Source organism: Amborella trichopoda, chromosome 1, assembly GCF_054954075.1.
Source record: "Amborella trichopoda isolate Santa Cruz 75 chromosome 1, AtrichopodaSantaCruz75HAP2 v2.0, whole genome shotgun sequence".
Classification (NCBI taxonomy): domain Eukaryota; kingdom Viridiplantae; phylum Streptophyta; class Magnoliopsida; order Amborellales; family Amborellaceae; genus Amborella; species Amborella trichopoda.
In genome coordinates, this window is record NC_142336.1 from 2,815,464 (window position 1) to 2,838,825 (window position 23,362).

Here is a 23,362-nt window from a genome sequence, read left to right on the forward strand (position 1 = left end):
TTAAATAAAACCCATAGCTACTCACCATAGATTACAGCTAAAGTTATACTAAAGAGTGAGAAATGGTGTTCCTACTAGTACAAAAGTTATCCTAATCAAACCCAATTTCCAGCCCCCCAGATAGCATAAGACTCAAGAAAGATGAGGAAGAATTCCACAGCTGGAAATGGTATCAATAAATTATAGTACAAATACCAGCTAAATAAAAACCTAAACAATTTTACAAAGGGTTAAGATCGCTCTCTTTCCCTGGGTCAAAATCTCTCTCTCTCTCTCTCTCTCTCTCTCTCTCTCTCTCATACTACCTGGGTACAGGTGGTGGATTATTCCCCTGCATGTAGAATCCGGTCCCTGGATTGGAGTAAAACCCTGGGAGCATCATTTGTTGCGTTGCTGGCCCAGGCCCAGGCCCATGCACAGGTCCATTGGACCTAGGACCCATCATAGCATGAACAGGCAATGGAGGAGGTGGGGGCAATGGTGGGCCTCCAGGCCCATAACTATAAGCCAAGCCCATCATTAGCCCTCCACTAGGCTGCACATATTGTTGCATATGAGGTTGCGGAAAGGCCAGGCCTTGAGTTATTTGCTGGGTTATTTGAGTAAAGACGGGCATTGGTTTCTCAAGCTTTGGCTTCTTCTCTAATGGGCTCTCATTCCAATTTTCAGGTGTGCCTTCTTGCCCAAAAAATGACCCAGATTTTTGGGAAGAGGCAGCTTCTTCAGCTGCAAGGGAAGATAAAACAGAGGAGAATATTTGGGCTGATGAGGTTGAGGCAGTGAGCTTGGCGGCCATTTCGGCAGCTAATTCAGCAGCTGATTTCTTGGGGGGTTCAGGAATTGATGCGCTTTTAGTGTTTGAGTTAGAAAGTGGGGGGGTCAGGTTCAGGATTGGTGTTGGGTTGGGGTTGGTGGGGGGTGGTGATAGGTCTGATGAGGTGGTGAGGTGTGCGGTGGCGAGGCGATGCCGGATTCTGCTGGCTTGGTCAATTTGGGCCTGTGCTACCTGTTGAGAGTGTGTGTGTGAGAGCGAGAGAGAGAGAGAAGTGCCATGACCAGCCGAGACAAACGACAAGCACATTTTAAGTGCGACAGTCCAACATACAATGGCAACTATTAGTTTACATCAAATGAAGGAATGCGTTCTTAAAGGATGAGAGAATATTTCTTAATTTTACCTTTAGTTGATTACGAACTTGCTCCAGTTGGGATTCCTGCAAGTTATTCAGTAAGAATACAGGATTTTCTTTTTATCGTAAGTTCAAGACTCTCAAATCAACATGTACTTGCATGAGTCGTGAGATTTAAGACAGGTAATCTTCGAACAATAAACTTAGTTCTTACCTGTTCCTGGAGTGCTTCCTTCAGTTGGATTATCAGAGAAGCTCTATTAGCTTCAATACTTTTAAGTACTTCAATGCATTGTCTCAAATTGCTTTCCTGCTCATCTAGTTCATTTGCCAACGTGGCTCCCTGTGGATCTCCTATATCAATGAAAAGAACAATCTTAGGGGGCACAATGTAGATGCATGAAAACCCGATATATTGTATCTGAGAAGAAGAAAGCATCAAGCACATAATATGCCTCATAGTGTCACAGATGGGAATCTGATAGCTACACTTTAAGATACAAATTCAGGAAAGCCACTAATTTGTGTGAATCTTATGTTATAGATTGAAATGTACTTCTGATGCAGATTCAGAAATATCCCTATATTCAAGAGGCAAATCTAAATGGACCATTAAATGGGACTTCTAATGCTCATTAAACACACAAATGCGGTAACTCAATCGCAACATGTTTGTTCCCCGTCCATTATGAGCCCACTTCTGTGGATTGTGGCCAAAGAAGAATAACCTCCGTAAAAAAACAAAACATGTTTTGCCCTCATCGAAGCCAAGATGGAATCGCATCAATAAGTTACCCCTAAACAAAACTTCTTAAAGAATCAAATGAATGAGAGATATTACCAGAGAAGACACTACCATGGGATTTGAAAACCTCCAAGCCAAAAAGTGAATTCAGAAGCATGAAGACGTATGAAAGAATTGTATGAATATATTCAACATGGCATGGTCTGCACGGTATTTCTTCTGATTCCCCCACAAGCTTTTTCTAGAAAAAAAAGGACCATTTGAAAAACAAGCAAAAGAATTAAGAAAACAAAAAACAAATTGACCCAAACACTGTTCCAGTGAGTACTACAACTAAGACCAAACAGGAGATCATGAACTTTGGATATACCCAGGAAATAGCGAAATGCGTTGATACTCCAAAAATCAAAAAGTTTGGAGTCCACCTTATCGCGATATCAGATTTTACCGCAAGTCTCATAGCAAACTTTAGTTTAATGGACCAAATGAAGTCTAAAAGCACTCAAATTTTTCAAAAGGCCTACTAAAGGTGATTTAACAGCATACACCAAGTTTCATTCAGTTTGGAGTGGTACTTTTGTCTGAGTTCGCTGTGTTCGTATATTAACAAGGGACCTTCATGGCAGACCTCAGATTTGGGCTCAAATTGTATTCAGACCCATTCAAATTTGGTGGGAAGGTTGGCAAAAACTTTGATAGCATGCGGATGAAGCTTCATGCAACTGGAACTCAATTGGAGTTCAATTCGAATTGGTTTCAATAACCCCACCACGAGCCATTTATAACCCACTTTCCATCTGCCGCAACTCTCATTGTTCATAATAAATGGTCATGACATGCAGAGCAATTGTGTTATAGTGATTATTTGGGTCTAAGAAACATGAGTGATGAATTTCAAGGGTTTTTATTAAGGTTTGGGGCCATTTTCAGAAGTTCAGCATAAGGCCAATGTTGTGCTTTGGTCCTTGCAGCTATCTCTTGGATCATGTGACGGAACACGTCTTCTGTATGATTGCAATTTGATGATAGAAGTTGCCCGGATTTCATGTCCAGCGACTCTTCACAGCCATAAATCGCAGGATTATGTCCTCAATGGGGCATCTAATTTCCAATATTTAATTCTCTCATGTTTCTAAAAGATAGAAAATTCCAGAACTATGAGATTTGAAGATAGAGAGCTTCCAAAATTTGAAATAACGAGCAAGTTAAATGCCTGAACCTTCGGTGGTACTGCAGGAAACGAGGCTCTCACTGAAACAGTTGAGAACAGCAATTGAGGGGCTAAGGCCAAATAGAAAGAGGAGACTGAGAATAAGCCAGTTGGGGATGCGGACCATATGAATTTTTGCCTCCCTTGTTCAGGGGGCAAAATTGTGTTCTAGTTCCTCAAGCAGCCAAACAGGTCTAGTAGCTAGTCATCCCAGAGGTCTTGCCTAAATCATCTTGGCAACCACAGTGTAAACATTTTGGGAGTCATATGATTGCAAGATGGATGCTTCCTGGTCTGGGGTTAAAAAATACAAGTCTGACGTGCCTTTAAAAGGCGAATCACCCAAGCAAGTGTCCTTCCAAAACCTGATACGGTCTCCAGTCTTGGCGATAAAAAGGGTTTTATTCTTGAATTCCATGCATGCCCTTATCAGGCCCTCAAGCTCGGCCACTAACAGAGCTTTTTAGAAGCCAACCAGTGTCATAAAGCTCATATTTGTGGGAGATGACATCTCTCCAAAGATGCCCCTCTTCGGTAGCAAGCGCCACAATCATTTTTCTGCTGGAGAAGTGTTGAGGTTTTTGTCCCGAGCATGCCCTCTCTTTTTGGTCCGCATACTGTCTCCCATTGAACAAGATGGGACTCATGGGTATTCCCACTGCCTGCCCAGAGAAAATCCTGCATGAGCTATTCAAGTTTGTTGGCTACCTACCCTGAGCAACACACAGAACAGCAACCACTGTTATGCAGGAATATTGAGAGGATCAATCTTATGAGGGTTATTCTTCACTTCTAAGTATAAGAAACGGCCTTCCCAGGTAGTCAATCGGCTCAAACATTTCGATCACCCCGTCCCACCGGTGCTTAGGAAGTTTGCCCCCACAAAGGGAAAGACCTAAATATTTGATGGAGATGGTGTCTGTATCACAGCCTAATCTTTCTGCCAAGGTTAGGGTAATGCCATGAGGAACATTGGCCCCAATCAGCTTGGTTTTTGACATGTTAACTTTGAGGCCTGTGAGTAGTTCGAAGCATCTGAGGAACAGCCATAGTTTTTTAACTTGATTTTGGTTGGTATTGCAGAACACTAGAGTATGATCTGTGTATTGAAGATGGGATACCCCGCTAGAAGAATGGAAGCTTTTCAAGAATACCTTGGGAATATAGCCTGGATATCGAGTTGCTCAAAATTTAAGCAGCTACTGAAAAGAGGAAAGGGGCGATGGGTTCCCTTGACGAAGGCCCCCTGAGGAAGGTTACAAAAACCTTAGCAAGCAACCATTTATGAGGACATTGAAGTGGGCGGATTTGATGCAGCCAGAGATCCAAAATTTCCATCTTTGGCTGAATCCACTCAATTGCAACTTTCATCTATGATGTCCCAATCAACGTAGTCATATGCCTTGTCCCAGTCAAGCTTCAAGATTAAGCTTGGGGCTTTTGAGGTGTTTTTGGTGTGGATGCATCATCCGAAATTGGATGATCTTGGACAATGGCAGCTTGAGTTGGACTGATGACCATGTTCAGCATAAGGCAGAATCCAGAGGCTCTTGATCCTATACGAACTATTGATCAGGCTTATGCGCTGGAAACTCATCTCTTTCGTCCCTTCTACATTGGGAATCATGGCATTCATCCCCTTTTGATTACTCCTGTTCGGTGGAACTCTGATTTCGGGTTCCCCAGAAGCAGTAACATATGGTGACAGGGAAGCCATCAGAGCCTAAGGATCTGCCTTAGCTAAATCTACAATAGCTTTGTGGATTTCCTCAATTGAGGACAAACATTCCAGCCATTCAGCCTCAACTGCTGACAGGCTCTGGAGTTAAAATTGGAAATCTTAGGTCTAGGGAACTATTGCATAGAGAACAGCTCTTTGAAGTAGTTGATGACAATTTGGTTGAGGTCCTATGCCTCTATGTTTGAGTATAAGAATGCTGTTGGACCTTCTACTACAGTTGGCTATCATGCGGAAGAAAGTAGACTTGCAGTCTCCTTCAGTTAACCACTTTACCCAAGAGCTTTGGTGCTAAAAGATTGCTTCCATTTTCAATACCCTAAAAAGTTCCTCCAATTCTCCCATTTCTTTGTGTCAGTAAAAGATTGGTTTCTTCCAAGTTATCATATGTGATATTTCATCGAGGAAGCAACCCCTTTTCTAGTGATAAGCGTCTGAAATGCTCCTTAATTCACTGCTTGATCTTGGCTTTGAGCAGTTGTGATTTCTTATAGAGCCTAACACCAGTCGAACCATGGACCTAAAATGACGATCACCCAAGTCAAATCAGTCAATGTAGGTCTGGATCTTGCAGCCACATCATCTCAAAGCAGATTGGCCCATTGCCGCCCAAGACGGGGGACATATAGAGAAAGATGGGGAACTGGTCAAAGTGAGCTTAGGCAAAAGGCTTGAGTGTGATGCGATGCTCTGCATGGTTTGACCATACGAAGAGGATGCCATTGGACGGTAAGCCACTATCAATTTACAGGAATGGTTGTCAGAAGCTCACAACAACACCACTGTTACTGAAAAAGCCCCTAAAGATGTCATTTTACGAAGTATGGTTGGACCCCATGTGGGTCTAAAGCCTCCCGACATCCCCTACAGCAGGTGGGATTCTTAAGTACATGGTTGTTGACCCAACGACTGCCTGATCATGAGTAGAGGTGGGTGGCCTAATTTTGTTTCTAGAAAAGCCAGGATATCTGGAGAATATTTGAGGGAATGGTTGAAGGCGAAGGCTTTCTTTGAGGCATCACTAAAGCTCTGATTCCAGCATAAGATCTTCATTTAGGGTAGGGGGAAGGGGTTGGTAGGCACATTAGGGAGAATCTATGGAGAGCTCCTCAGTGGTTGAAGAGCTAGGTTGAGGGTAGAGGGGTGCCCAGTTAGATGAACCAGGCCTATTGTAACTTACGTTTCAAGAGAGGGTCTTTACCTCTCTGCAACCTTTACCTCTTGACTTGGACTCCTTGTGTCGTTTTATGCTTGATCAATCTGTTCTATCTCATCAGAATCAACCAAGTAGAAGGATTCCCAATCTGAGTGGTTGAATCTGAATCCTCTGGGTCACTTGATGCATCGCCGAGCCAGGGATTGAGCACAGAGAGGTAGGGTTTATGTTACCGCACAAGTTTAACAGGAAGATGTCAGGTGGACTTGTTTTACTTTATTTCATCCTGCGTCTTTTACTTTTTGCACTTGGTCACATGCCTCGGTGACATTTTGTACTTTGACCCTCTGGGTCTTTTTGTTTTTCTCTTATCCTTCAATACAATGTTAACATTATCAAAAAAAAAGATGTCTCATTGGGAGTGTTGGCCGATATCAAGAAGGCTTCTGAACTAGAAAGTTGGGTTTCAAATGTTTAGTTTCTGTGTGGGTAAAAGTTGAATGGATTTTGGATAAGCGTTTTTTAAAAAGCCCGTTGGCGTACCGTTTATGGGTAGGACCATGTGGTTCAGTTGTTGCAGGGAGATGTGGGAGGTGGGTTAGAGGCAGATTTGGGAACAAGCTGGATAGATGGGTCAAGTTTTCGCTCAGGCAGGTTTGAGTATTTTGGTTAGAGTTGGTTATGTAGTGTCTGAGGTAATAGTCAGGCAGACCCTGATGGCAATGTAGTTGGGGTTAAAGGGTGATGTTGACAGGTTAATAGAAGACAGGCTTTGTTGTGGGGGAGAGGGAGAACTTGAAATGGAGACAAGGGGGAAGGTCATGAAAAAGAGGTGAAGATGAGAGGGGTGAGAAGAAGAGGGGTTACGAAATAGGGGGTGGACAGAAGAGAGCAAGACAACAGTGAGATGGCAGAGAGGAGAAAATTGGGGACACAAGAGATAGAGGTTTTTATCTGGTCTGGCTCTGAATCATCTGGACAGATCGGCAAGGGCAAGTGGACGGTCCGGATTGATTCTTCCAGAGGAATGTTTTGGAATGTACAAATGGTATCACCACACTTTTCTTAAAGGAGAAAGAAGATTGAGGATAGGGCATGGCTATCTTTCCACCATCCAACTGTACAGCACCGATGGCCTATTCTGTCACATGGTAGCCGTATGTTAGAATGTCGATGGGAATGGGATGGTCTGCATGTAGGCTATTGAAAGGTAGGTCAATTGCTTAAGGCCCCAACCCTTTGGGCATCCACTGGGGGGGGGGGACCTGTCCCATGACCAGTTTGATGCCCCTAGGCGGTCCGCAAAAGGAGCCTTTGCGATGACATTGTAAGAGAGAAGGTTTTCGAGAAGACGGAAAGTCGGTGGAAGTGGGGTTGGAGGGGGGAGATAATTGTTTGGTGATGTGGGCTTTCTCCCACTCCTGTTGCCACATCTTCTGTCTTCAAGGCTCCCACGGGCATAGTTATGCTTCTTTTTTTCTTCTTCTCCTTTAGTTGTGCTGAAGCTTGTCATTCTACCCTGGTTGGATAGTTTCATTCACCATGTTTACAGAAAGCTGATTTGGTAGTTGACAGCGTAGCCCATTACTCACCTGTGGATACCCTTCCTAGATCATGTATCACATGTTGTTTGATGCACTCTTTAACAGCCATTTGTTTTTTAATGACCCTTTAGATAACCATTTCATGGAAACCTATATTCCTGAAAATCTCGATGTCAATAGCTACATTGCAAACCTTTCTTCTAAAAGTTTTCTAGGCAAATTGTTTTGGTCTAAAACCATCTTTCTTCATATGGAGCTTTGAGGATCATTAGTGTTCTCACTGAAACAAAAATATCACTCTGATCTACCTCCATCGCCACATCAACCACTTAATTTCGAACATATATGGAATTACCCACCAACTCAAAATAAACAGTGTTTCAAACTCATCATAGGAAAAAATGCCTACAAATAGATCACTCCTAAAAATGTTGAAAAATACCCTTGTGGCGAAGGGTAGCTCGATCAGACTTAAACTCAACTTCCCCTCACACGTCTCTAGGGTTTGGAAATCAATGGACCACCAGATTAACCAGTTGATCCATACTTTTAGTCCAATCAGACATCAACCCTTCAGCTTAATGAACCCATATTTTCTGCCAGTCTCAAGCTCATCCTGTATCCATCACATACTAAACCGGTAATATAAAGCCACTCCTATGCCAATTTGATGCAGCAAAAGTTGCAGAGAGCAAAAATTTTGAAAGGGAGGGAGACTGCAAAAAGCCACTAATGAGCTTAATAGCTCACGGAAACAAAACACCCATAAGAATTTCATAATAAATCAATCTACTCTTACAATGGTTATATAGAAACCTCTTTATGAGCAACAACACCTTAAAAGCTAACTTGATACCCAAGAAAGCAACCTAAAACCTAAATACCCCTAAAACTCATCACTAAAATGTCATCAAACTTTAACCATGATTTAGAGCCCACGTCATGAAACATACATGGAAATAACGTTCACAAGTCTTGAACAAAACTTCAAAATGAAATTTGGACCACCTGAAAAGGACATAGGAGTGGCCACCAGAAGTTGAATGCATAAATTCCATCAAGAGAGATCATGATATCATTAACTTCATAAAAAAATAAATAGAAAATAAAAAAACCACAATAGAGTTCACATAAACATGAAGCACAATTCCATCAAAGAGGATAGGATTAATTACGAAATAATGGATTGGACATATTCCCCAGGGAACCAGCTTTTGTAACAACCATGTGAACTACTCAAACAAAGCATAGATGCTTCTTTGAGTCCGCATAAAGCTGACTAAAGTTACCACGAGTCAGAAAGTAGAACAGTAGTCGAGGCTGGAAGTGTGAAATTAACAAACAAATAGATGACACAAATGCTACATGAAATTAAGGAATCATGAAGAGCCAATGGCTATCTGCAAGTCCATAAAAACCATGTTACCAATGTGATGAAAGCTTTGAAATTCAACAGACACCCACCCCCTACTTTTTAAGGAACTAGAATCTCCCCTACATTTCAACACAATTGTTGTGTTGGGGTTTCATAGCTGTTAAAGGCCGTGAGAGCACGTAAATATAATAAATCATAATGAATTAGACACTTTAGTGAAAGTGTTTTGCGGAGGATTGGGCGGTCCTTTGCCCAGGTCATGTCCAAAACCCCTGGGCATGTAGCGCTACCGTTGAGGGTTTATAGAAGGTCATCCTTTGTTGAGGTCAGAGAGATGCTCAAGAATGTTTGTAGGCCAGGTGAGTTGTGTAGTCTCTTGTGTGTCGATGAAGGCTTGTGAAAGTGAGGGCCAAAATCCTCAACAAAACTTTTGCACGCCTTTGTACATATGACAGGGTCCAATTGTGACCCTTGTACTCGATTGTGCATCATGGGTCATGTTGGGTGGTTTGGGAAGACAGTTGTGGATCATGGATCCTGGCACGTGGAGTGCCTGACAATCACTTGTATTTTACCTATATAGTACTAATCCACTTCTAAAGGTATTTTGTGAATTTTAGTTTTTTGTAGAACTCCATAAATATTGTTTTTCAACTATATTGTGTTTCTAGAATTATTGGATTTTTTCAGAATTTTAAAATGATTTTAAATGGCATAAATAACCCCAAAAGGGGAATTACTATAATTTTCAACTGGGTGGGCTAAGGCCCTAGTCCCCACATGTGTGGGGCTCACATCATGTGGGACATGGGGCCCACATGGGCCACATGCCCCACATAGAGGGACGCCTAATGTTTCAAATTAAATTGTGAAACTTGCGTTATTTTATGTAAAATATCCTAAGGTTGGAACTGAATTATTTTGAGATAGTTTTTGTGAAAACTATTTATTTGGTTATCTAGATTAGTTTGATCAAGTTTTATTATTTTGAAATCCTAATTGTCCCTTTGTGAGAGAAGGAATTCTAGAAGATTAGTTTTGACTAGTCAAAAGTCTAGATAGATTAGAAGTGGATATGGGTCAAATCTCAAAGGGATAAGGTTCCTAAATATTCACTCTTAATCATGATCACCCTCAGGCCTATATAAAGAGCCTCCCCCCCCAACAAATTCTCTGGACATCTCTCAGACCTCTCTCCCACCTCTCTCTCTCCTCCATGCCAACTCTCTCTCTCTCTCTAGCTCCTCCCTCTCTAGGTGGCACGCCACCCCCCATAAGTGTCTGTGGTGGCACAAACCTCTCTAAAGAGGAAATGGGCATGCCGAGCCTGGGTTTTAGATTAGGGAGGTGCCATCTTGTGGCATGCCCCAGGTGAGAATGGGTTATTAGTGAAACCCTAATTGCGACCCCGGCTCTCGGTCCAAAACTTCAGAAATGATGCTTTAGAGTTGCTTCCCAGTTCAGATTAGTGGATTCAGCAGGATCTTGAATTAAGTGTGTCACCGGTCAAATGCTCGAGTGTGGGGTGTATCAAGCCCTATGAGAGTAACTTTAGGCAAAAGTCCAATAAGTCGTCCCTTATTTATTTTTGTTTGCTCTTGTCTTATTGTTTTTGCTTCCTAAAGTTGTTAGTTTGTATTCAGTTTTTTAATAAAGTTTATTTGGCAGTAAGTTACAAATATCTTATATTGTAGTAGGTTTATTTTATGTATTCTTTTTTTGTGATTGTAAGTAGAATTTCTAGCCATTAATAAAAGAAAAGAAGAATTTTTTTGAATTTATAGTCTGGAATTCTACATAGCCACTCCTTTCAATTGTCACATTGAAACTTAGAACTGATGCTGCATTAAAGTTCACAAATGATGTTGAGAAAATCAATGTCTCAATAGTAAAAATTGATAAAAGTAACGTATAAGTACCAGACAAGGTAAGAAGAAGCAGCCCAAACTTTATGTTGCTAGATTTCATGGTTTGCACGCATTGGGAACAGTGAATTATACTTGTCACAATAAAATGGATATGTGAACCCAGTCCTAAGAGTTGTAGTTGTTAGGTCATCATGCTGCCTCATGATCGAAATACCAAAACCACAATAATCATGATGACATACCATACAAAATCATAGACAAAGGCTCCAACCAGTAATGGAGGTTTGATCCCAAATTATGAAATTATGGAAACCTAGATGCAGTGAAACAGGTTTGGTAGGTGCCACACTCCAGATCTCACATCATATGAAAGCAAATAATTACAGTAAAAGAAAAAAAAAGATACGATAACTCAAAGAGAAAGGAAAGCTTTCAAACAAAATAAAGATTTCAATCTTGAGAAAGGTTGATTTAGGTATACACCCAATGACAGCAAGCCATGCACAAAAAGTTTACAGGAAAGGGTATACCAAACAGAATAGAATTGACTATATATCTCCCTATAAGTACATAAAAGCTGGAGTGAATATATGATTGTTAAAAGCAGGCATTGTTGTAGCCTTGTAGACTGTCAGTTTTGAAAATATCCTAGAATCCATGATTCAATACCATAAGATGGCACGAGACATAATATGAAGAGTAATAGGCCTATTTGCAAATATCACAGAACATAAAATGTTCTACATGAAATTGGCCCTGCAGATGTTCAATAATAACATGCATTGCAGGAGAATATACAGTATAAACACAATGAATAGAAATGTCCATTTATGAGGCGTAGAAAATTATATACTCCCTATGTATATTCAACTTTTCTCCAACATGCTTTCCACAAAGTAGAATCGCGTGACATTAAAATCCGCACTGAACTTACATGAACTCTTACAAGGCTCCTAATTAAACAACTGTAGCATTGCACACCATCCAATGCCCCATTAATTTCTCGCAGCAGGTAGTGGAACACACCTATTCTAACTCTATAATTATCCAATTAACATTGCCATGGTCTAAACTAAGATCTGAGTAAGCATCACGTCCATCCTACAGTAACAAGCAAGGGTATTCACATGCATCCTTCAATCTGAACCATTTATACTTTCAGTGAAACTATCGACATTCGTTTTGCACCACAATGAATGATGACCACCCCCCTCAAGCTCTTAACAATATTGGTTCTAGCAAAATTATTTAGAAGGTTATGTCTCAAGAAGCAACAAAGGCAGATGTAATAACAAATGCAAATGAGACATCATTTTGCCATGTTATGCAAGTAACGGGAATATGACCTGGAATTGAAGATCCAACTTGAGTTAAAATTAGCGATGTGTAATCCGAGGCATTCTCTTGAGGGTTTTCCCAACAATATGCAATTTAATAATAATTGTAGGAAAACTTTTTAGTTGCTTCAAATTTCTCTCAAATTTTCAGTCTCAATGTATGGAAAGATTATATGTGTGTATATACATATGTGTGTATACACACACACACACACATAGAAACAGCTCTCTGGAGGCTAGAAAAGGGTTTTAAGGTGATTTTTGACATTAACAGTAAACTCAAAGTCGATATCAAGCATATTATTCAGAGAAGCAGATGCCATAGCCAACTCCCTAGCTAGAACTTAACATTGACACAGATTCCCTCCTAAGAACTATAAAGAATGCATGAATTTCGTCCCAGTGGCAGATATTTTACACCCCCTATCATATTCTTCCTTCCTCTTCTCTCTCATTCCCTCTAGCAAATGTCTCTGTTTGGTCTATTCCTTCAAAAAACAACTTGATTGCTTACATTTCATTTATGGAAGTCTGTTATCAATCGAAAGCTGTGTTACAGCATTTCTTTTATTTTGGTGACAAAACTGTATTGGACACGTCTTGACATACAAACCTACACAGGTCCTTCTGAATTCTTCTACTTGTCTTTTAACCATCAATTACAACATTTTAGAGGTTGTGTCTTCGTTTCATTTTGAGTAGATAGATGTGAAGTTGAAACTATGTATGGACTTCAGAAATATCCATGGAGTCAACAAATTAAGGTATCGCTAATTATTTCTTGCTATAAGGTATCACTAATTATTTCTTGCTATAAGGTATCACTAATTATTTAGTAAAATATTATTGGATTTGGTTGTCTATTCATATTATAGCCATGTTGCCAAATCCTCTTCTTCACAGCATGAGGGATCCAACACTCAGTACCCAGCATCAGACATTGACAAATGTACCCATGTCTATGCAACATACATCGAAAGCTAAATAGAAGATATCTCCCCAGCTGCTCCTTTCTTTCTTCACCAATATCCAAAGAAAGTAAATCGAAGTGTAACCCATGAGCATGCATACTTGATTATCGGTGCCATTTCTGCATCAGACATTTTTAAGTCCATCTCCTTCACTCTCACTCCTCTCCACAATGTTCAAGCCACTAAACATTAAGGTTTTGGGCATTTCTTGAGAGCTCACTCATCTCTATTATGTTGAGGTCACTTAGCATTAATATTCAAGCATGTAATTTCCTCTCCTCTCTGTCTTGTTGAAGCAGTTCTGTGGACTTCCTTCACAAATAAGACCCCTAGCAAAACCATATCTGGAAGATTCTTACCTAAGGGATTACCGAAATCAAGTTCGAAAACTGATAGATAATTGATTTCAAGAAAATACAGAGAAAGAAAAGTAACAGATAATTCCAATTGTCTAATCATGCAAAATAGGACAAGTGCACCCCAAAAAAAAGAGGACAACAGAAGCCGAAATAAAGGAACATAGATTACAATAGTTGCATATTGTCAAACAGACTATTAAACATTTTTACATGATTCCATATTTCAGGAACAACAAAGTATGAAACATCATGCAACCTTACCACGTGAACAGGCAGTCTCAGCATCTTTTTCCAACTTCCCCATGTGGTGAACAGAAGCCTTGCAGCTGTTTAAAGCATTATCTTCCTTAACATGATCGTCATGCACAGAATGAAATGAAGACAATATTTTTTCTGGCATACCTCCAACAGCCAATTTCTGAATTTAGAAAGAAAATTCAGTTCATAAGACAAATTTTCTTGTTTTGACATTTAAACTCTAGAGCCAAAAAAATTAAAAAATGCAATGAAAATCACAGACAAAAAAGGAGGAAATTGAAAGAAAAACAAAAACCAAAACCAAATGTGAACCAAAAAGGCAGAGGGGGTTCTTACTATTCTTAAGAAGTTTGTATCCTTCTTCACAATTTTGATAGAATTCGAATTTGAGCTCTTTCCATTGTTCTCTGGTAAAGGTGGAGGATCTTTTCCAAGCATTTGTGCTTTGAGGCTCCGTGCACGAGATCCAAATACTTTCCTTTCTTCCCAAATATCCATCTAATAATTCCATGTGAGATAACCAAGATTAATTTCAAAAAATGTGAGATAACCAAGATCAACAAAGTTAACAAGTTTTGCTCAATGCCTCAACCCAATGGATGCTGGAGGCATTGGACTGAGAACCACATAATAGGAAACTTACTTTATTCATTCTAAGCCTGCTTTTACAAGCTACACCAACTGCAACATGCAATGAACTACCAGGGAAAGTTACACAGACAGAGATATTTATGGGCTAGCAAAATCATTAGTTATGAAGCTTAAATCAGTTTCTTTTCCTGGGAGGTCTGGCAACAAAATATGCCTACACCTACCGCTTAGTTTGTAGAAAACATGGTTCCCAGTCAAAGAAGGGATTTGTGCGCAAAGTCATTCAAAGGATAGAGAAACCTAAGTAACAGGTTAAGGACTATGGTTTGACGTAAGACCCGGATAGAATATCAAAGTTTTTTTAAAAAATCACCCACGACATTGTTCCTTACTTGTACCCTTCAAAAAAGTAAACTACAGCAGATATATCATTTCTTATTTTCTCCTTAGGTCTTAACAAGTGTTATTTCACTAAAATAATCATTCTAATGAGACAGACAATGAACTAAAACAAGACAACTACAAACTAAAAATAAGATTGACCCATCATAGAGAGGCCTGCCACCATAAAATGTAAGGGTAGCCACTCTGACGGTATGTAAGAATTGTAATAAACAAAGGCAGAGATGATTTTTCTTAAATATAGTCATACATGATACATCATCATCATCAGAGCCTTATCCCACAAGACCAAACTTCTCTTCTGCATGCATGTACATGACCGGTATAGAGGAATATAATAGACAAAAGATAAAAATACTTTACGAGGCAAATATACAGAAACATAAGCAGAAAGTCTAGCATTACAGTTCACACCCTAGCTTAACAAATATCAATCTAGAATAAGTAATTTTCAACTAAGAATCCATACTGATCACTATAGTAAAAAGGTTGACAGGCTACAACCAAGTAGAATCATGCAGTAGAGATAAAACACCGACAAGAATCTGCTCCTGAATACATCGACAATCAACAACACTACACTGCATCTAGAAGGCATGTGCATGTATTGGTGGTGTCATAATAAAGAAATGAACCTCTCATGTCCTTAAAAAATGTAATGGTTAGCATAGCAGCAAAATTAGCTCAAGCAGTATAGATGAAGACAGGTACTTGGTTAACAAGTGACATGCAAAGGCAAACACAAAGGCATGCATGGGCCTGTACATATTATTAGGACAAGTTACCCAGGGAAATCAGTATGAGCCACAAGGTCCAAGGATAATGAACATAGATAACACTAATAAGCCAAGCCCGTGATATGTAAAAAATGATAGGAAGCCAATGTTCTAAATGTGCTTTTTGTCGCCCTAACTAAAAGGCAGTGCATGACATGCAAGACATCGAAGAAAAGGTTGTCAGAAAGCCCACAATCTATTTGACTATGATGCATGGCATCAGCCAAGAATTAATAACCAAACAGGAGTATCTCACGTTCAGCTCAAGTGTAGCTTTTGTTGTCTTATTACTCTACAAGATGAGCATGTGCTAGATCCTATTGTAGTTGTGCTGAAAAGTCCACAACCAAGGGGAGCCTAGGTGAATCTTCAAGGAAAAGATCTTAAAGCCACAACACAAAAGTACCATCTGTATAGCCTCCAACTCAATGTGAGAATCAAACTACAATCTACATTGGCTGTAACTCCATTCTAATCACCGCATAATATAGATGTATACCAAACCGTAGTTGAGTTACATGGAGTAGAAAATACTATCAAGCATACTACACCATTCAGGTCCCTCTATAGCAGTATTACTACATAAAATTGTGGATAATTTTGAGAGAAAAATATATTATTAACTTATTCAGAGTATGTAACACAAGATTAATAAATTTAATTGTTCACATGCATGTGTGCAGGCATATGTGTTTCAATACATATACACACGCACAATGTTATAACATGACTTTCAAATTACAAGTCATGTCCCCGCTAATTAAACTCTTTGTATGCTTTATTTAGATAAGTTCTATAGATAGGCATCTCCTTAAAACCCTTTCATTAATTATTTAAATATAACATCATTTAGCCAGATCTTTTAAAAATTTGACTCCTTTATTTATTATCCAAATTAAGTTTATCACAAAATAGACTAGAGAGAATAATTAGGGAAGAGAAACAAAAAAGCTTCAAAATATTTAGGAAATAATGCTATACTATAATGTAAAGAACGAATTCATACCAAAACTGGAATTCAAATCAAAATAACCACATACCATTTTCCTTTTCTCAACAGAATAGGTATCCACATAACAAAGAAATTAGCCAATGATTGATATTTAAGAAATAAAATTAAACATGAAAAATAAAATTAAATATGAAAATTAACAATTACTGAACTAACTTAAACTAATAAAACAAAAAATATATATTAAAGCTTCATTTTATACTGAATATCAAAAAAATTTGATTCGCATCGCATCTAATTTTCTAAACTAGAGCATCATGCAATGCATGTGCTGTTATCTAGTGTGTGTGTGTGTGTGTACCGATATGTGAGAGCGTGTTCCATATGGCACATGCTTATTGGTGTTCCCTTCCTTGCATTTAGGACCCTTCCTCTCATCCGCCACTGTTCTTTGGACAGTGCATAGTGAGCATGGGATCATCATCCAACACGCCCACCTACCAACACTACCACAGCCACCACCACCGCCACCATCACCTTCCCAACACCAATGTCATTGCCACCAACCACTGTCCCAAAACTGCTGTCAGTGCCACCCCATTACTATTGCCACCGTCATCATTACCACCGCTGCCTCACCACCCTCATGGGAGGTGACTCAATTGTTAGTGGTTGAGGCAGGGTGGTGTTGGTGTGAGGCATTATAGTGGTGGCCATTGTATTCGTGATCACTTGTCCAATGCATGTTCTCCACTGCAACGGACAGTGAATATGAGGGAGGGAATACCAATGGTTATGTACTAGCTAGAACATGCTATCATTTCCTCAGATCCACCCTCCTCTACCACACACACACACACACAAAAACACATATACTGCACATACTAAACACATTAGATATGTTCACTCTTATAATATTACCAGGAAATGAAAATTGATTATTTTGATCGTTAGTACTAGTTACTGAATATGATATATCCTTCTTTATTTAGGATTTTTCACCTCATAAAATCCCCTAAATTTTTTTAGTAAAGAAACAAAAGTTTACCATGGGTTGAAAATGAGATAACCCAAAGCCTTACCTATACTTGGCAATAAAATTGACAAAGTCCATTTCACTTGAAGAATTCATCACCATTTACTTCCCTATTAAATTAGGAAAAGTGCATCATAATCCAATGGTATATGCTACAAGGAACCCCCATCTAAACCACACAGCATTCTGTAATTACAGAACATGAAAAAGAATTACTACAATTTAGGAGTGAAAAGTAAATTCCAAAATACACCCCATTAATCCGTAGTACTGTACACTAAAAGCCTCTTAGGTAGCCCTTGGATTTTCTTTAATTTTAATGAAATTAACATAAGACTTCTATGCCTTCTTGCTATAAGGAATTTAGAAGTGAACCACGAAGAAGTATAAATTAGGCAAAAAGATCCTTTGCAAATCAGGAAACTAGTTCTTTTGCAAAAACTGGAAGGTACCAACCTTTCAGAACTCTTCTAACAAGATAGTAAACTACAACTACTTATTTGGAAAGAAAATACTTACTAAAAATAATGAAAACAACCCATATTTTTTCTGAAGATTTTTTTTTTGGAAGATTTTAAATATAAAAAATAATTATCAATGTAATTGAACACAAACCACTAATCTTAATTCATAATTAAATTCAACACTACACTTTGAACCATGATGAAGATACCTGACTTAGGAAAATTTCATAGATGTAAGGGACGTAAGTTTAAAAGATATTCAATTTAAGCTTTCGATTACCCCCCCCCAAACAGATTAATTCCAGGTGAAAAGTAATGCATTTGAGGGGCGGTCTGCATCATTAACCTCTCATGCCAAATTCATGGAATGACATGCCCCTCCCAAGTAAGGAGGAGCCAAATAGAATCCACATTTATGGCACCCAATAGATGATTTGCTACAGCCACCCATAACCAACCCCAACCCAATCCACACACACCACCCCCCCCCCCCCCCCCCCACACACACACACACAAAAAAAAAAAGAAACAAAAAAACCCCACCCCACCCCAACCCAAAAAAAAAAACAAAATTAACAAAACACCGCGGGTACATCAGTTTCAAGAAACCCCAAAAAAGCTGATGTAACATACATGCAAGTCCATAGGAGTCTAGGAACTAAAAAATAAAAATAAATCACAAAAGAATTTAATGCTATTTTTTCCTAAATGCGACATATATAACTTGTTTTTAAGCCATACATTTACAATAACATCTTTAAACTAGTGAAATAAAAATTGATACCAGTCTAGTGACCACTTTTTTCCCAGGTTCACCATTATTCTCCAAGACATCCTTGAGGGCTCTAGGGAGGACCTTCCAGAATTCATTCACAAATTCACTCCCTTTTCGCCTGCTGTTCTGTAGAATGTCATTTGCCAGATAAAGAAAGGCAATGCGCTGCTCTTTCTGACTGCTATTAAAAAGTTTCTCCCACGTCTCAACTACCTGTTTTGCTTTCTTTCGATGGAATATACACCAATGAGATAATGCTAGCTTAAAGTTAAGAGATACACGAGTATGAAATGCACTGGAAGCAATGACATACCTTTATGGCATATAAGAGAGGTACATACTTAGCAAGGAAGATAAAGGAAAGCTACATATAATAATCAAGAATAATCATCTTCTATATGGCAGGCAGAAGAAGTAGGCCACCTTAAGCTTCTGTGCCAATCACACAAGCAAGATGAGCTACCATGCTGAAGAAAAAAAAAATATGGGAAATTTATGTAGGGATTCAAAATAAGTTTTGATATTAAAGAATAGTCCATATTTTGAGACATTTTATCATGAGGTCCAAAGTGTTCAAGTCTTTTTTACTCTCATTTTATCCCGGGATCAAAATTTCAGTTTTCAAATAGCCAAAACACAAAAACACTAAGTGTTTGGGTGGTTCAAAAGTGCAACTTTCGAAACACCCAAGCACAAAAGAAAAAAGGCGTTTGGTCGATTTAAAAGTCCAATTTTTAAATTGCCCAAACCATAGAAAAAGATTCAAGTGCTTGGGCAGTTCGAAAGTCCAAACACTTCGGTTTTTCTTTCTTTTTTTTTTGGGTGCGTTACGAACTAGAGGTAAAATGGGAATAAAAAAACAAACTTAAAAATTTGGACCTTACCGTAAAATATCCCAAAATATGGATCATACTTATTTTGGGTCCCTAAATAAATTTCCCAAAAATCATTAGGGCTAACACATAAAACTGCTACCAAATAGCCAAGTTTCATTTATGTGGGTTGATTAACCACAATAAGCATTTGATTAGATACTGAAAATTAGCTAAAAACAAAGAACTCCAGTCAAGCAAGCATAGATAAGTGTCGCATTATGAACCTTCGATTCAAATATTGAACATTTTGGATAGCCACGATGAATCTCGATCGTCTGATTTCCTCATTATAATTCAAATCCTCCATGGAGGAATAATTTTGGTCCAACACAATACCAAATTGTCGGCATGACGATATCATTTTGTTAACGAAGGAATCAGAGTCTTATTACAAATAGATAATAAACAGTGTCAAACCAAATAAAAAGGTCAACATCCTTAAGGACACAACTCCAAGAATTAGATATCTCCATTTTCTAATTCAACCGAATCATTAGGCTGCTAATGAGGACCTTTTTTTTTGAGTAATTATGGTAATGAGGACCTGATGGGAACAAACAGCGCACCCTTACACACCTTTCACCTCACTTCCACAGACAGTCTCTTAGTACTAAGAACTCCCACCTTGTAGAAAGAAGTTCCTTGAGGAATTAAAGCAGATAAAGGTTGAGATTATCAACGGTGCCAGCAGCAGCACAGACACATCTGTTGAACATAATACAAAATTATCCTTTTCAATGAACATTTACTCATTCACGAGAAATACAGAGGACTATAAATCACCATTTGATCCGCAATAAATAGCACTGACACTTAATCAACATTACACAAGTTTCCATAATTAGCAAAACACCATGGTATTGCATACAGAAGCATAGGTCGAAGCCATGGATTTGGCTGAAAGCTCAGCCTATCGAGTTATTCAGTCAGGCACAGTGAAGTCACAAATATATAAAAAAAAAATAGACTCAACCAAATCCCATATGATTCAACCAACAATGAGCATGATTCTGAGCTGAGTCGACTCGTAACCTTTACAAAGAAGTAATGCTGAAACCATATTTTACTTATTCAACTAGGAGTAATTATAGGAAGCCTAAGAATTTGATATTTGATAGTGAATATTGCAGGATACTATGCAATTTCAGAGCTTTAAATCTAACAAATCTCAGAGAATGGTAGATCCCATACTACTTTCTATGATACTGAAATCTTAAATTGCATGAAAATAATTAAAACACAATAAAGTCAAGGATACTTTCTATGCTTTGCTGAGAGTTATTGAGCTTGGAGAGCTTCTCAGCTAATATTTGATTGTTAAAAACGTTATTCATCCTGTCGTCACAATCCGAAGTCATCTGCATATAAGAGATCTGTAGAAATTTGTAAGCAACACACCATTTCTAAACCCATGATTTACTCAAATTGATCAAAAAAATTATACTCAATTATCACGTCAATTTCTAACAGCACTGTGGTATCAATTTCCAATAGCATGCTAGAAACACAAGCCATGGGAAACAGAAGCCAACAAATCAAATGCAAGTAGTATTATATGAATGATTTTGAGATAATAAGAACAAATGGGAACGTAGGATAAAACATTGAGGAAATTTTATTAAAGAGCAACTGACATAACCACTCATGATAGAGAAGGTATAAATCAGAAGCTTATAAAGTGAGTAACTTTCAGGCAGACGCTTGCTAAATGAGATGAGAAATCGATGGTAATCTGTCGCAAAAGTACATGCATAGTTTTTCTTATATAATAACTTCTATTGATTGCCACAGAGATAGTAAAAGCAAAATGATAGTACAACCATAGAGATGAAACCCCAACCTAGACGTTTCATTATGGAACCATATCCGCCACTACATTGGCTTCTTTATGCACATTTAGAAGAAAATCTCCAATGAGAGAAATTAAAGCACTGGTAACATATGTTGTTTTTGTTGTATCTAATGAATTTGTGATGTTTTACGGTATAGTGATGTCAATTTGTGGTTAAAGAAGAAATTAGAAGTCTTAGGGATCGTCAGTATGCCTAGGTCCAATTACTCGTGCCTGCACAAATTCAGAAATGTGAAGGATGCATCTAGAAATGTTTTACAACGTCATAAATGGATAAACAAGGGAATGGAAATATCAGAGTAGGTGATTAAGGAATATCGGGACAATTTCTCGAAAGAAGGAATCATATGGACAATTTTCTTAAATTCAGAAACTTATGTAAAATTTTACTAATTAGCCATTAATGCTTTAAGGAAAATACAAATCTTTATTAAACGAAATTCATACAAGTTCTTACCAGCATATTCAAAGCACATGGACCAGAACTTGTAATACCAAATAGTACCAAGCAACTTCCTCGGATGAATCCAATAACTTTTTCTTTTTAGAAATAATTTAAAAGAAGATGATAATCAATACAATTCAGTAAAACTCTGAACATTTAGTGAATGATGATTGTCAATGAACGCATCAAAGATTAGACTGCAGACTAGCATCCTTCTCCCAAGGGACATCTAAAGCAATATGTTTTTTTGAAGGAAAGGTTAACTCCATCTAAAGCAATATGTTAATGGTGCTCAAAAGGAAATCCGGATTAGGGGTGGCGATGGGACAGGCCAGAGTTGTCAAAGTCCAGGCATGGCCCCCGTGGAGGCCTCCATGGCTTGGGCATGAGCTGGACCCACCAAGGCAGAATGCATGGTCCGATAAATGCCAGCTTTGGGTTCAGGCCCTGACCCAACCATTGAGAAATCAGATAAAAAGAAAAAACTGGAAAACTGAGGGAAGATAGACAAAGGAAATACAAACTTAGCAAACAGAGTAATGAAGTTTCCCATTGAGAAACCCAATAAAAAGAAGAAAAAAAATTGTCATATTTTTTGAACAAATCAACATAAAGTAATAATTATGGACATTTCTAATAAAATTCATACCAAATGAAAAGAAGCTTAATATCCTTACTTTAGAAATTGCGAAAACCATGAGGATTTTGCATGCACCATGCAAGTAAATTAGGTCAATTGGAGGGTCATTCTTTCAGGCGCTTTCTCACTCCTGCCATACATGGCGATAAATACCTTTTAGTTTTAAGGATTTCAGAAACCCTCATTCTGAACCCCAGAAAAGGATTACTCCACTTTCTCTCTAACCCACTACCCCAGAGGATCCAAAGGCCTCAAAAGCTCCCACCCCATAAAGTCACGAGTCTCATCAAGCTCGTGCCACCAACCAGACTAGAGAGAAAAGCCAAATGGCCTTCAAAACAAAACAAAAAAAAAAACAAGAGAGTACCCGATTTCGACTCCCTTCCTTGAGGCTTTTACACAAAAACGACTTTGAGTCATATTTTTTGATCAAGATATTTTTGCTTTTTATGCTGTTGCAGTGAGAGAGAGAGAGAGATGGTGATGGTTAGGTCAGACAACGATATTGAGGGGGTCGTCCAAGGGTTTTTACTTTTTTTCTTTTTTGGGTATAACAAAGATTCTTCATAAATTAGGTCATAAATTGGGCTGCTAAATGAAGACGCATTTACTTAATTTAGGTATGAGTTGTCCCAGCCTGAGCAATTAAAAGTTACTATACAGAAACCCAGTAGGCGGGCCTTAGGCTCTAGCCCGGGCTCGGCCTGTTAAACTACCATGCCTGATTTCTTACGCAATGGCAGAAGCACTAACATAAGAATATCACAGCAACATAAATCGCATCAGGTCTAACAGCCCATTTTCAGCCCTAATTTGTGTAAGGCAAGTTTCTAGGTAACTTGGAACAAAACAAGTTCATGGTT

The 23,362-nt window shown here is 38.6% G+C and overlaps 1 protein-coding gene across 5 annotated transcripts in view; it reads right to left on the bottom strand.

Moving 5' to 3' along the window:
• Window positions 1-23,362, bottom strand: part of LOC18427056 (uncharacterized) — a 28,375-nt gene continuing 5,013 nt past the window's right edge. The window contains exons 2-10 of one of the 5 annotated variants that reach the window (XR_016045972.1): window positions 22,537-22,629; window positions 20,821-20,935; window positions 18,697-18,944; window positions 14,028-14,189; window positions 13,836-13,851; window positions 13,695-13,759; window positions 1,345-1,484; window positions 1,179-1,214; window positions 1-1,006 (exon numbers count right to left, since the gene is read on the bottom strand). Coding sequence is in view for 4 of the 5 variants with exons in the window: in XM_088853777.1 (XP_088709903.1) it covers window positions 302-1,006; window positions 1,179-1,214; window positions 1,345-1,484; window positions 13,695-13,851; window positions 14,028-14,189; window positions 18,697-18,944; window positions 20,821-20,935; window positions 22,537-22,557 (1,584 nt within the window). In the remaining variant the exon portion in view is untranslated. Of the gene's footprint in view, window positions 1,007-1,178; window positions 1,215-1,344; window positions 1,485-13,694; window positions 13,852-14,027; window positions 14,190-18,696; window positions 18,945-20,820; window positions 20,936-21,871; window positions 22,307-22,536; window positions 22,630-23,362 lie in introns of all 5 variants that reach the window. The other 4 variants (XM_088853811.1, XM_088853777.1, XM_011622394.3 and 1 more) reach the window with 4 other exon arrangements.